This window comes from Nerophis ophidion, linkage group LG08 (genome assembly GCF_033978795.1).
Source record: "Nerophis ophidion isolate RoL-2023_Sa linkage group LG08, RoL_Noph_v1.0, whole genome shotgun sequence".
Classification (NCBI taxonomy): Eukaryota; Metazoa; Chordata; class Actinopteri; order Syngnathiformes; family Syngnathidae; genus Nerophis; species Nerophis ophidion.
In genome coordinates, this window is record NC_084618.1 from 15,643,329 (window position 1) to 15,659,400 (window position 16,072).

The 16,072-nt window shown below is 34.3% G+C and overlaps 2 protein-coding genes across 2 annotated transcripts in view; one reads left to right on the forward strand and one right to left on the reverse strand.

The window, feature by feature from the left end:
• The window catches only part of LOC133557403 (uncharacterized), a 133,028-nt gene that overhangs the window by 49,658 nt on the left and 67,298 nt on the right, over positions 1-16,072 (forward strand). The window lies entirely within an intron of this gene.
• Positions 1-16,072, reverse strand: part of zswim6 (zinc finger, SWIM-type containing 6) — a 74,553-nt gene that overhangs the window by 5,959 nt on the left and 52,522 nt on the right. The window contains exon 9 of the mRNA XM_061907825.1: positions 13,186-13,449. Coding sequence (XP_061763809.1) covers positions 13,186-13,449 — 264 coding nt within the window. The remainder of the gene's footprint in view (positions 1-13,185; positions 13,450-16,072) is intronic.

Consider the following 16,072-nt stretch of genomic DNA (forward strand, 5'->3'; position numbering starts at 1 on the left):
TTAGCATGCTAACAGATAACATGTCTTATGACTCTGAGGTGCTAACCTTACCATGCTAACAGTTAACATGTGTCAAGTACCAAGTCATAATACTCTGAGGTGTTTGGCTGCAAAACTGGCCAAAAAAGTTAGCATAGTAACGGTAGCATGCTAACAGTTAGCATTTTTCAAGCACCAAGTTACATGACTGAGGTGTTTGGCTGCAAAACTGGCCAAAAAAGTTAGCATAGTAACGTTAGCATGTTAACGTGTCAAGTACCGAGTTATATGACTCTGAGGTGTTCGACTATAAAACTGGTTATAAAAGTTAGCATGCTAACAGTTAGCATTTTTCAAGCACCAAGTTACATGACTGAGGTGTTTGGCTGGAAAACTGGCCAAAAAAGTTAGCATAGTAACGTTAGCATGTTAACGTGTCAAGTACCGAGTTATATGACTCTGAGGTGTTCGACTATAAAACTGGTTATAAAAGTTAGTATGCTAAAAGTTAGCATTTTTCAAGCACCAAGTTACATGACTGAGGTGTTTGGCTGCAAAACTGGCCAAAAAAAGTTAGCATAGTAACGTTAGCATGTTAACATGTGTCAAGTACCAAGTCATATGACTGGAGGTGCTCGGCTATAAAACTGGTTGAAAAAGTTCGCATTGTAAAAAAGTTAGCGTGGTAATGTTAGCATGCTAACCGTAAACGTGTCAAGTACCAAATCATATAACTGAGGTGTTCGGCTATAAAACTGGTTTGAAAAGTTAGCATTGTACCGTTAGCATGCTAACAGTTAGCATGTGTCATGTACCAAGTCATATGACTCTGAGTTGTTTGGGTATAAAATTGGTTAAAAAAGTTAGCCTGGTTAAAAAAAGTTAGCATGCTAACAGTAACATGTATCAAGTACCAAGTCATAGGACTTTGACGTACTCGGCTATAAAATTGGTTAAAAATGTTAGCATGGTAACATTAGCATGCTAGCAGTTAACATGTGTCAAGTACTAAGTCATAATACTGTGAGGTGTTTGAATGCAAAACTGGCCCAAAAAGTTAGCATAGTAACGTTAGCATGTTAACATGTGTCAAGTACCGAGTTATATGACTCTGAGGTGTTCGACTATAAAACTGGTTATAAAAGTTAGCATGCTAACAGTTAACATGTGTCAAGTACCAAGTCATATGACTGAGGTGTTCGGCTATAAAACTGGTTAAAAAAGTTAGCATTGTAAAAAAGTTAGCATGGTAATGTTAGCATGCTAACAGTAAACATGAGTCAAGTACCAAATCATATGACTCTGAGGTGTTCGGCTATAAAACTGGTTTGAAAAGTTAGCATTGTAACGTTAGCATGTGTCATGTGCCAAGTCATATGACTCTGAGGTGCTCGGCTATAAAACTGGTTAAAAAAGTTGGCATGGTAACATTAGCAGGCTAGCAGTTAACATGTGTCAAATACTAAGTCATGTGACTGAGGTGTTCGGCTATAAAACTGGTTAAAAAAGTTAGCATGGTTAAAAAAGTTATCATGCTAACAGTTAAATATGTGTCAAGTACCAAGTCATAGGACTCTGAGGTACTCGGCTTTAAAACTGGTTAAAAAAGTTAGCATGGTTAAAAAAGTTAGCATGGTTAAAAAAGTTAGCATGCTAACAGTTAACATGTGTCAAGTACCAAGTCATATGACTGAAGTGTTCGGCTATAAAACTGGTTCTAAAAAGTTAGCATGGTTAAAAAAGTTAGCATGCTAACAGTTAACATGTGTCAAGTACCAAGTCATATGACAGAGGTGTTCGGCTATAAAACTGGTTGGAAAAGTTAGCATTGTAATGTTAGCATGCTAACAGTTAGCATGTGTCATGTGCCAAGTCATATGATTCTGAGGTGCTCGGCTATAAAACTGGTTAAAAAAGTTAGCATGGTAACATTAGCATGCTAGCAGTTAACATGTGTCAAGTACTAAGTCATGTGACTGAGGTGTTCGGCTATAAAACAGGTTAAAAAAGTTAGCATGGTTAAAAAAGTTAGCATGCTAACAGTTAACATGTGTCAAGTACCAAGTCATATGATTGAGGTGTTCGGCTATAAAACTGGTTTAAAAAAAGTTAGCATGCTAACGTTAGCATGCTAATGTTAATCTGAGGTGTTTTGCTGCAAAGTAGACCAAAAGTGACATTTTTAACTCTTAATCACTGGAAAAATTCCCCTTTTTTCCAGAAATTCCTGGAATTCCTCAATAACATTTCTCAATTAAAAATGTCACTACCTCAACATTTCTCGATCAATTGTAAAAATTCCAACACCAACCATTTATGTAGAACATTCAAGTCTTTTAGCATTTTACAAAAAAATTCCCGCTTTTCCCAAATTTCCCTGAAACTCCCATTGAAAAGAATGGGACATTTTTCAAACTTCCACAACTCCCACATTTTTTATCCGATTCAAACCCTTTCAACTTTCCCAAGTTCCAAATCAAATTCCGGTTTTCTGGAAATTTTCCCCGTTCGAAACAGGTTTGGCCATTTTTCAAACTTCCACCATTTCCACATTTTTCAAGATATTCAAACCATTCCACCTTCAACACATTCAATACGTTCCGGTCATTCAAACTAACACTTTGCCAAATTCCAAACCAAATTCCGGTGTTCCTGAAAATTTTCCCCATTCAAAATGAATTGGCCATTTTTCAAACTTCCAAAATTCCCACATTTTTCAACACATTTTCCCCCATTCCACTTTCAACAAATTAGTTCTGGACTTTCAAACTAACACTTTGCCAAGTTCCAAATCAAATTCCGGTTTTCCTGGAAATTTTCACAATTCGAAATGAATTGGCCATTTTTCAAACTTCCACCATTTCCACATTTTTAAAGCTATTCAAACCATTCCACCTTCAACAAATTCAATACGTTCCGGTCATTCAAAAAACACTTTCCCTAGTTCCAAATCAAATTCCGGTTTTCCTGGAAATTTTCCCCATTCAAAACAGGTTTGGCCATTTTTCAAACTTCCACCATTTCCAGATTTTTCAAGCTATTCAAACCATTCCACCTTCAACACATTGAATTAGTTCTGGACTTTCAAACTAACACTTTGCCAAGTTCCAAATCAAAGTTAGGTTTTCCTGGAAATTTTGCCCATTCGAAACAGGTTTGGCCATTTTTCAAACTTCCACCATTCCCACATTTTTTAAGCTATTCAAACCATTCCACCTTTAACACATTAAATATGTTCCGGTCATTCAAAAAAAACACTTTCCCAAGTTCCAAATCAAATTCCGGTTTTCCTGGAAATATCCCTCTTTCAAAACAGGTTTGGTCATTTTTCAAACTTCCACAATTCCCACATTTTTCAAGCTTTTTAAACCATTCCACTTTCAACACATTGAATTCGTCTTGGACATTCAAACTAACACTTTGCCAAGTTCCAAATCAAATTCCGGTTTTCCTGGTTTTCCTGGAAATTTTCCCCATTCAAAACAGGTTTGGCCATTTTTCAAACTTCCAGCATTTCCACATTTTTCAAGCTATTCAAACCATTCCACCTTCAAAACCTTCAATTCGTTCTGGAAATTCAAACAAACACTTTCCCAAGTTCCAAACCAAATTCCGGTTTTCCTGGAAATGTTCCCCATTCAAAATGAATTGGCCATTTTTCAAACTTCCAAAATTCCCACATTTTTCAAGCTATTCAAACCATTCCACCTTCAACACCTTCAATTAGTTCTGGACATTCAAACGAACACTTTCCCAAGTTCCAAACCAAATTCCGGTTTTCCTGGAAATGTTCCCCATTCAAAATGAATTGGCCATTTTTCAAACATCCAAAATTCCCATATTTTTCAAGCTTTTCAAACCATTCCACTTTCAACACATTAAATTCGTTCTGGACTTTCAAACTAACACTTTGCCAAGTTCCAAATCAAATTTCGGTTTTCCTGGAAATTTTCCCCATTCAAAACAGGTTTGGCCATTTTTCAAACTTCCACCATTTCCACATTTTTCAAGCTATTCAAACCATTCCACCCAACTCATTCAATACGTTCCGGTCATTCAAAAAAACACTTTCCCAAGTTCCAAATCAAATTCCGGTTTTCCTGGAAATTTTCCCTATTCAAACAGGTTTGGCCATTTTTCAAACTTCCCCCATTTCCACATTTTTCAAGCTATTCAAACCATTCCACCTTCAACACCTTCAATTCATCCTGGACATTCAAACAAACACTTTCCCAAGTTCCAAACCAAATTCCGGTGTTCCTGGAAATTTACCCCATTCAAAATGAATTGGCCATTTTTCAAACTTCCAAAATTCCCACATTTTTCAAGCTTTTCAAACCATTCCACCTTCAAAACCTTCAATTCGTTCTGGAACTTCAAACAAACACTTTCCCAAGTTCCAAACCAAATTCCGGTTTTCCTGGAAATGTTCCCCATTCAAAATGAATTGGCCATTTTTCAAACATCCAAAATTCCCATATTTTTCAAGCTTTTCAAACCATTCCACTTTCAACACATTAAATTCGTTCTGGACTTTCAAACTAACACTTTGCCAAGTTCCAAATCAAATTTCGGTTTTCCTGGAAATTTTCCCCATTCAAAACAGGTTTGGCCATTTTTCAAACTTCCACCATTTCCACATTTTTCAAGCTATTCAAACCATTCCACCCAACTCATTCAATACGTTCCGGTCATTCAAAAAAACACTTTCCCAAGTTCCAAATCAAATTCCGGTTTTCCTGGAAATTTTCCCTATTCAAACAGGTTTGGCCATTTTTCAAACTTCCCCCATTTCCACATTTTTCAAGCTATTCAAACCATTCCACCTTCAACACCTTCAATTCATCCTGGACATTCAAACAAACACTTTCCCAAGTTCCAAACCAAATTCCGGTGTTCCTGGAAATTTACCCCATTCAAAATGAATTGGCCATTTTTCAAACTTCCAAAATTCCCACATTTTTCAAGCTTTTCAAACCATTCCACCTTCGACACATTGAATTAGTTCTGGACTTTCAAACTACCACTTTCCCAAGTTCCAAATAAAATTCCGGTTTTCCTGGAAATTTTCCCCATTCAAAACAGGTTTGGCCATTTTTCAAACTTCCACCATTTCCAGATTTTTCAAGCTATTCAAACCATTCCACTTTCAACACATTAAATTCGTTCTGGACTTTCAAACTAACACTTTGCCAAGTTCCAAATCAAATTTCGGTTTTCCTGGAAATTTTCCCCATTCAAAACAGGTTTGGCCATTTTTCAAACTTCCACCATTTCCACATTTTTCAAGCTATTCAAACCATTCCACCCAACTCATTCAATACGTTCCGGTCATTCAAAAAAAAACTTTCCCAAGTTCCAAATCAAATTCCGGTTTTCCTGGAAATTTTCCCTATTCAAAACAGGTTTGGCCATTTTTCAAACTTCCCCCATTTCCACATTTTTCAAGCTATTCAAACCATTCCACCTTCAACACCTTCAATTCGTCCTGGACATTCAAACAAACACTTTCCCAAGTTCCAAACCAAATTCCGGTGTTCCTGGAAATTTACCCCATTCAAAATGAATTGGCCATTTTTCAAACTTCCAAAATTCCCACATTTTTCAAGCTTTTCAAACCATTCCACCTTCGACACATTGAATTAGTTCTGGACTTTCAAACTACCACTTTCCCAAGTTCCAAATAAAATTCCGGTTTTCCTGGAAATTTTCCCCATTCAAAACAGGTTTGGCCATTTTTCAAACTTCCACCATTTCCAGATTTTTCAAGCTATTCAAACCATTCCACCTTCAACACATTGAATTAGTTCTGGACTTTCAAACTAACACTTTGCCAAGTTCCAAATCAAAGTTAGGTTTTCCTGGAAATTTTGCCCATTCGAAACAGGTTTGGCCATTTTTCAAACTTCCACCATTCCCACATTTTTTAAGCTATTCAAACCATTCCACCTTTAACACATTAAATATGTTCCGGTCATTCAAAAAAAACACTTTCCCAAGTTCCAAATCAAATTCCGGTTTTCCTGGAAATATCCCTCTTTCAAAACAGGTTTGGTCATTTTTCAAACTTCCACAATTCCCACATTTTTCAAGCTTTTCAAACCATTCCACCTTCAACACATTGAATTAGTTCTGGACTTTCAAACTAACACTTTGCCAAGTTCCAAATCAAATTCCGGTTTTCCTGGAAATTTTCCCCATTCAAAACGATTTGGCCATTTTTCAAACATCCACTTTTTTCAAGCTATTCAAACCATTCCACCTTCAACATCTTCAATTCGTCTTGGACATTCAAACGAACACTTTCCCAAGTTCCTAATCAAATTCCGGTTTTCCTGGAAATTTTCCCCATTCAAAACAGGTTTGGCCATTTTTCAAACTTCCAGCATTTCCACATTTTTCAAGCTATTCAAACCATTCCACCTTCAAAACCTTCAATTCGTTCTGGAAATTCAAACAAACACTTTCCCAAGTTCCAAACCAAATTCCGGTTTTCCTGGAAATGTTCCCCATTCAAAATGAATTGGCCATTTTTCAAACTTCCAAAATTCCCACATTTTTCAAGCTATTCAAACCATTCCACCTTCAACACCTTCAATTAGTTCTGGACATTCAAACGAACACTTTCCCAAGTTCCAAACCAAATTCCAGTTTTCCTGGAAATGTTCCCCATTCAAAATGAATTGGCCATTTTTCAAACATCCAAAATTCCCATATTTTTCAAGCTTTTCAAACCATTCCACTTTCAACACATTAAATTCGTTCTGGACTTTCAAACTAACACTTTGCCAAGTTCCAAATCAAATTCCGGTTTTCCTGGAAATTTTCACAATTCGAAATGAATTGGCCATTTTTCAAACTTCCACCATTTCCACATTTTTAAAGCTATTCAAACCATTCCACCTTCAACAAATTCAATACGTTCCGGTCATTCAAAAAACACTTTCCCTAGTTCCAAATCAAATTCCGGTTTTCCTGGAAATTTTCCCCATTCAAAACAGGTTTGGTCATTTTTCAAACTTCCAAAATTCCCACATTTTTCAAGCTTTACAAACTATTCCACCTTCAACACATTGAATTAGTTCTGGACTTTCAAACTAACACTTTGCCAAGTTCCAAATCAAATTTCGGTTTTCCTGGAAATTTTCCCCATTCAAAACAGGTTTGGCCATTTTTCAAACTTGCACCATTTCCACATTTTTCAAGCTATTCAAACCATTCCACCTTCAACAAATTCAATACGTTCCGGTCATTCAAAAAACACTTTGCCAAGTTCCAAACCAAATTCCGGTGTTCCTGGAAATTTTCCCCATTCAAAATGAATTGGCCAGCCATTTTTCAAACTTCCAAAATTCCCACATTTTTCAAGCTTTTTAAACCATTCCACTTTCAACACATTGAATTCGTCTTGGACATTCAAACTAACACTTTGCCAAGTTCCAAATCAAATTCTGGTTTTCCTGGAAATTTTCCCCATTCAAAACAGGTTTGGCCATTTTTCAAACTTCCAGCATTTCCACATTTTTCAAGCTATTCAAACCATTCCACCTTCAAAACCTTCAATTCGTTCTGGAAATTCAAACAAACACTTTCCCAAGTTCCAAACCAAATTCCGGTTTTCCTGGAAATGTTCCCCAATCAAAATGAATTGGCCATTTTTCAAACTTCCAAAATTCCCACATTTTTCAAGCTATTCAAACCATTCCACCTTCAACACCTTCAATTAGTTCTGGACATTCAAACGAACACTTTCCCAAGTTCCAAACCAAATTCCGGTTTTCCTGGAAATGTTCTCCATTCAAAATGAATTGGCCATTTTTCAAACATCCAAAATTCCCATATTTTTCAAGCTTTTCAAACCATTCCACTTTCAACACATTAAATTCGTTCTGGACTTTCAAACTAACACTTTGCCAAGTTCCAAATCAAATTTCGGTTTTCCTGGAAATTTTCCCCATTCAAAACAGGTTTGGCCATTTTTCAAACTTCCACCATTTCCACATTTTTCAAGCTATTCAAACCATTCCACCCAACTCATTCAATACGTTCCGGTCATTCAAAAAAACACTTTCCCAAGTTCCAAATCAAATTCCGGTTTTCCTGGAAATTTTCCCTATTCAAACAGGTTTGGCCATTTTTCAAACTTCCCCCATTTCCACATTTTTCAAGCTATTCAAACCATTCCACCTTCAACACCTTCAATTCATCCTGGACATTCAAACAAACACTTTCCCAAGTTCCAAACCAAATTCCGGTGTTCCTGGAAATTTACCCCATTCAAAATGAATTGGCCATTTTTCAAACTTCCAAAATTCCCACATTTTTCAAGCTTTTCAAACCATTCCACCTTCGACACATTGAATTAGTTCTGGACTTTCAAACTACCACTTTCCCAAGTTCCAAATAAAATTCCGGTTTTCCTGGAAATTTTCCCCATTCAAAACAGGTTTGGCCATTTTTCAAACTTCCACCATTTCCAGATTTTTCAAGCTATTCAAACCATTCCACTTTCAACACATTAAATTCGTTCTGGACTTTCAAACTAACACTTTGCCAAGTTCCAAATCAAATTTCGGTTTTCCTGGAAATTTTCCCCATTCAAAACAGGTTTGGCCATTTTTCAAACTTCCACCATTTCCACATTTTTCAAGCTATTCAAACCATTCCACCCAACTCATTCAATACGTTCCGGTCATTCAAAAAAAAACTTTCCCAAGTTCCAAATCAAATTCCGGTTTTCCTGGAAATTTTCCCTATTCAAAACAGGTTTGGCCATTTTTCAAACTTCCCCCATTTCCACATTTTTCAAGCTATTCAAACCATTCCACCTTCAACACCTTCAATTCGTCCTGGACATTCAAACAAACACTTTCCCAAGTTCCAAACCAAATTCCGGTGTTCCTGGAAATTTACCCCATTCAAAATGAATTGGCCATTTTTCAAACTTCCAAAATTCCCACATTTTTCAAGCTTTTCAAACCATTCCACCTTCGACACATTGAATTAGTTCTGGACTTTCAAACTACCACTTTCCCAAGTTCCAAATAAAATTCCGGTTTTCCTGGAAATTTTCCCCATTCAAAACAGGTTTGGCCATTTTTCAAACTTCCACCATTTCCAGATTTTTCAAGCTATTCAAACCATTCCACCTTCAACACATTGAATTAGTTCTGGACTTTCAAACTAACACTTTGCCAAGTTCCAAATCAAAGTTAGGTTTTCCTGGAAATTTTGCCCATTCGAAACAGGTTTGGCCATTTTTCAAACTTCCACCATTCCCACATTTTTTAAGCTATTCAAACCATTCCACCTTTAACACATTAAATATGTTCCGGTCATTCAAAAAAAACACTTTCCCAAGTTCCAAATCAAATTCCGGTTTTCCTGGAAATATCCCTCTTTCAAAACAGGTTTGGTCATTTTTCAAACTTCCACAATTCCCACATTTTTCAAGCTTTTCAAACCATTCCACCTTCAACACATTGAATTAGTTCTGGACTTTCAAACTAACACTTTGCCAAGTTCCAAATCAAATTCCGGTTTTCCTGGAAATTTTCCCCATTCAAAACGATTTGGCCATTTTTCAAACATCCACTTTTTTCAAGCTATTCAAACCATTCCACCTTCAACATCTTCAATTCGTCTTGGACATTCAAACGAACACTTTCCCAAGTTCCTAATCAAATTCCGGTTTTCCTGGAAATTTTCCCCATTCAAAACAGGTTTGGCCATTTTTCAAACTTCCAGCATTTCCACATTTTTCAAGCTATTCAAACCATTCCACCTTCAAAACCTTCAATTCGTTCTGGAAATTCAAACAAACACTTTCCCAAGTTCCAAACCAAATTCCGGTTTTCCTGGAAATGTTCCCCATTCAAAATGAATTGGCCATTTTTCAAACTTCCAAAATTCCCACATTTTTCAAGCTATTCAAACCATTCCACCTTCAACACCTTCAATTAGTTCTGGACATTCAAACGAACACTTTCCCAAGTTCCAAACCAAATTCCAGTTTTCCTGGAAATGTTCCCCATTCAAAATGAATTGGCCATTTTTCAAACATCCAAAATTCCCATATTTTTCAAGCTTTTCAAACCATTCCACTTTCAACACATTAAATTCGTTCTGGACTTTCAAACTAACACTTTGCCAAGTTCCAAATCAAATTCCGGTTTTCCTGGAAATTTTCACAATTCGAAATGAATTGGCCATTTTTCAAACTTCCACCATTTCCACATTTTTAAAGCTATTCAAACCATTCCACCTTCAACAAATTCAATACGTTCCGGTCATTCAAAAAACACTTTCCCTAGTTCCAAATCAAATTCCGGTTTTCCTGGAAATTTTCCCCATTCAAAACAGGTTTGGTCATTTTTCAAACTTCCAAAATTCCCACATTTTTCAAGCTTTACAAACTATTCCACCTTCAACACATTGAATTAGTTCTGGACTTTCAAACTAACACTTTGCCAAGTTCCAAATCAAATTTCGGTTTTCCTGGAAATTTTCCCCATTCAAAACAGGTTTGGCCATTTTTCAAACTTGCACCATTTCCACATTTTTCAAGCTATTCAAACCATTCCACCTTCAACAAATTCAATACGTTCCGGTCATTCAAAAAACACTTTGCCAAGTTCCAAACCAAATTCCGGTGTTCCTGGAAATTTTCCCCATTCAAAATGAATTGGCCAGCCATTTTTCAAACTTCCAAAATTCCCACATTTTTCAAGCTTTTTAAACCATTCCACTTTCAACACATTGAATTCGTCTTGGACATTCAAACTAACACTTTGCCAAGTTCCAAATCAAATTCTGGTTTTCCTGGAAATTTTCCCCATTCAAAACAGGTTTGGCCATTTTTCAAACTTCCAGCATTTCCACATTTTTCAAGCTATTCAAACCATTCCACCTTCAAAACCTTCAATTCGTTCTGGAAATTCAAACAAACACTTTCCCAAGTTCCAAACCAAATTCCGGTTTTCCTGGAAATGTTCCCCAATCAAAATGAATTGGCCATTTTTCAAACTTCCAAAATTCCCACATTTTTCAAGCTATTCAAACCATTCCACCTTCAACACCTTCAATTAGTTCTGGACATTCAAACGAACACTTTCCCAAGTTCCAAACCAAATTCCGGTTTTCCTGGAAATGTTCTCCATTCAAAATGAATTGGCCATTTTTCAAACATCCAAAATTCCCATATTTTTCAAGCTTTTCAAACCATTCCACTTTCAACACATTAAATTCGTTCTGGACTTTCAAACTAACACTTTGCCAAGTTCCAAATCAAATTTCGGTTTTCCTGGAAATTTTCCCCATTCAAAACAGGTTTGGCCATTTTTCAAACTTCCACCATTTCCACATTTTTCAAGCTATTCAAACCATTCCACCCAACTCATTCAATACGTTCCGGTCATTCAAAAAAACACTTTCCCAAGTTCCAAATCAAATTCCGGTTTTCCTGGAAATTTTCCCTATTCAAACAGGTTTGGCCATTTTTCAAACTTCCCCCATTTCCACATTTTTCAAGCTATTCAAACCATTCCACCTTCAACACCTTCAATTCATCCTGGACATTCAAACAAACACTTTCCCAAGTTCCAAACCAAATTCCGGTGTTCCTGGAAATTTACCCCATTCAAAATGAATTGGCCATTTTTCAAACTTCCAAAATTCCCACATTTTTCAAGCTTTTCAAACCATTCCACCTTCGACACATTGAATTAGTTCTGGACTTTCAAACTACCACTTTCCCAAGTTCCAAATAAAATTCCGGTTTTCCTGGAAATTTTCCCCATTCAAAACAGGTTTGGCCATTTTTCAAACTTCCACCATTTCCAGATTTTTCAAGCTATTCAAACCATTCCACCTTCAACACATTGAATTAGTTCTGGACTTTCAAACTAACACTTTGCCAAGTTCCAAATCAAAGTTAGGTTTTCCTGGAAATTTTGCCCATTCGAAACAGGTTTGGCCATTTTTCAAACTTCCACCATTCCCACATTTTTTAAGCTATTCAAACCATTCCACCTTTAACACATTAAATATGTTCCGGTCATTCAAAAAAAACACTTTCCCAAGTTCCAAATCAAATTCCGGTTTTCCTGGAAATATCCCTCTTTCAAAACAGGTTTGGTCATTTTTCAAACTTCCACAATTCCCACATTTTTCAAGCTTTTCAAACCATTCCACCTTCAACACATTGAATTAGTTCTGGACTTTCAAACTAACACTTTGCCAAGTTCCAAATCAAATTCCGGTTTTCCTGGAAATTTTCCCCATTCAAAACGATTTGGCCATTTTTCAAACATCCACTTTTTTCAAGCTATTCAAACCATTCCACCTTCAACATCTTCAATTCGTCTTGGACATTCAAACGAACACTTACCCAAGTTCCTAATCAAATTCCGGTTTTCCTGGAAATTTTCCCCATTCAAAACAGGTTTGGCCATTTTTCAAACTTCCAGCATTTCCACATTTTTCAAGCTATTCAAACCATTCCACCTTCAAAACCTTCAATTCGTTCTGGAAATTCAAACAAACACTTTCCCAAGTTCCAAACCAAATTCCGGTTTTCCTGGAAATGTTCCCCATTCAAAATGAATTGGCCATTTTTCAAACTTCCAAAATTCCCACATTTTTCAAGCTATTCAAACCATTCCACCTTCAACACCTTCAATTAGTTCTGGACATTCAAACGAACACTTTCCCAAGTTCCAAACCAAATTCCGGTTTTCCTGGAAATGTTCCCCATTCAAAATGAATTGGCCATTTTTCAAACATCCAAAATTCCCATATTTTTCAAGCTTTTCAAACCATTCCACTTTCAACACATTAAATTCGTTCTGGACTTTCAAACTAACACTTTGCCAAGTTCCAAATCAAATTCCGGTTCTCCTGGAAATGTTCCCCATTCAAAACGTGTTGGCCATTTTTCAAACTTTCACCATTTCCACATTTTTCAAGCTATCAAAATCATTCCACCTTCAACTTGTTCCACTCATCCAACAAACACTTTCCCAAGTTCCCCCCCCCCAAAATTATTTTTTTCCTGGAAATTCAAACTCTTCCACATTGAAATGACCTTGAAGGCATCATGATATCAGTAACTCCGGTATCGGCAATATCGGGACACTCCGACTTGAAACAGCGGCCAGGTGCCCTCTGGGATACAGGGCTGTGGTCTACGATCGCCAACACACTCACCCTCCAGCAGGACGAGGGCTTGCTTGCGGAAGACCTGGACCAGGGTGTGGTCCTGGTCCAGGTCCACCTGCTGCAGCTTGGCCAGCAGCTGCTCCTCGTTGCGACACACCTTCTCCTGCGCGTACAGACCCTCTGGCATGGACCTCTGCTGGCCCAGACCCATCAGCGCCGTCTCCACCGCCAGCGCCGTCAGAGTCTCCGCCTCCTCCGGGAAGTGGTGGGCGGGGACGGCCGGCTCCGCCCACCGGCCTGCGCCTGGCGGGCCTGCGAGCGGGAAGCGCAGACGCTGAGTCAGCGGGGAAGAAATATACCTAGATATATCTCCACACTTTGTTAAATAAAAACATTTAAAATGATATAACTAAATAAATATTTTATGTTTTTTTAAATAAAGATAATAATATAGAAATATTAAGAAAAAATATACCTGAATATATTTCATTTTCTTAAATAAAAACCTTTTTACAGTGCTACCAAACTATAAAGAAAAATATACCTAAATACATCTTAAGTTATACAGAATTATATTTTATTATTTTCTAAAAAGGTATACAGAAATATTTAGAAAACTTTACCTAAATAGTTAAAAAAACAAAACAAGTATATAGCAAAATTATACCTAAATGTATCTTAAGATTTGTTGTCAATAAAAACATTTACAATGATAGACCTACATAAATAGCTTAAAAAAATAAGTATATAGAAATATTTAGAAAACTATACCTAAATAGATCTTAGATTTTTTTTAAATAAATAAATAAAACCTTTTAGAATGATAGACCTAAATATATAGTTTAAAAACACAAGTATGCAGAAATATTAAGAAAAAATATACCTGAATATATTTCATTTTCTCAAACAAAAACCTTTTTACAATGCTACCAAACTATAAAGAAAAATATACCTAAATACATTTTAAGTTACCGGTATACAGAATTATATCTTATTATTTTCTAAAAAGTATGCAGAAATATTTAGACAAACTTTACCTAAATAGTTAATCTTTTTAAAATAAATATATATCAAAATTACACCTAAATATATCTTAAGATTTTTTGTCAATAAAAACATTTACAATTATAAACTTACATATACAACTTTAAAAAAAGTACATAAAAATATTTAGAAAACTATACCGAAATAGATCTTGAGATTTAAAAAAACAAACTTTAGACTTAGACCTAAATATATAGTTTAAAAAACTAAGTATGCAGAAGTATTTATAAAAATATACCCAACTATATAATATACTTAAGTATATAGAAATATTTAGAAAACTCTACCTAAATAGATCTTAAGATTTATTTTTTAAATTAAAAACGTTTAGGATAAAAGACCTACATATATAGCTTAAAGAATAAGTATATAGAAATATTTAGAAAACTATACCTAAATAGATCTTAAGATTGGAAAAAATATATATAAAAATCATTTAGTTATAGACCTAAATATATAGTTTAAAAAACTAAGTATGCAAAAATATTTAGAAAAATATACCCAAATATAAAGTATATAGAAATATTTAGAAAACTCTACCTAAATAGATCTTAAGATTTATTTTTTTATAGAAAATCCCTTTCGAATTATAGACCTACATAAATAGCTTAAAAAAATAAGTATATAGAAATATTTCGAAAACTCTACCTAAATCAATCTTAAGATTTATTTTTTAAATAAAAACCCTTTAGAATTATAGTCTTACATATATAGCTTTGAAAATAAGTATATAGAAATATTTAAAAAAACTATACCTAAATAGATCGCAAGATTTAAAAAATATATATATAAAAATCCTTTAGAGTTATAGACCTAAATATATAGTTAAAAAAAAAATAGTATGCAGAAATATTTAAAAAAAAAAAAACCAAATATATAATATATTAAGATTTTGTCAATAAAAACATGTATAAAATTACATGGAAATATTTAAAAAAAAATAAGCCTAATACATTTCAATAATTAAAATAAGCATCCAGAAATATTTAGAAAACTGTACCTAAATATGTCTTAAGATTTTTTAGCATATAAAAACATTTAAAAGTATAGACCTACATATATAGCTTAAACAAATAAGTATATAGAACTATTTAGAAAACTATACCTAAATAGATTTCAAGATTAAAAAAAACAAAAAACTTGAGAACTATAGACATAAATATATAGTTAAAAAAACTAAGTATGCAGAAATATTTAGAAAAATATAGCCAAATATATAATATTTTAAGATTTTGTAAATAAAAACATATTTAAAATTATATGGAAATATTTTGAAAAATCAGCCTAATACATTTCAATAATTAAAATTAGTATACAGAAATATTTAGAAAACTGTAATTAAATATGTGTTAAGATTTTTTTGCAAATAAAAACATTTACAATTATAGACAAGCGGTAGGAAATGGATGGCTGGATATATATCTTAAAAAAATAAGTATATACAAATATTTAGAAAACTATACCTAAAAAGATCTCAACATTTTTTTTTAAATAAAAACCCTTTAAAATTATGGACGTAGATATATTGTTTAAAAAAATAAATATATAGAAATATTTAGAAAACTATACCTAAACAGATCTTAAGACGAAAAAATAATAACCCTTTAGAATTATAGACCTAAATATTTAGTTTAAAAAACTAAGTATGCAGAAATAGTTAGAAAAATATAGCCAAATATATAATGTACTAAGATTATGTGAATAAAAACATATGAAATTATATGGAAATAGTTAGAAAAATATGCTTAAAATATTTGAATAATTAAAATAAGTATACAGAATTATTTAGAAAACTGTACCTAAATATCCTTTAAGATTTTTTCAGCAAATTAAAAACATTTAGAATTAAAGACCTACATATATAGCTTAAAAAAATAAATATATAGAAATA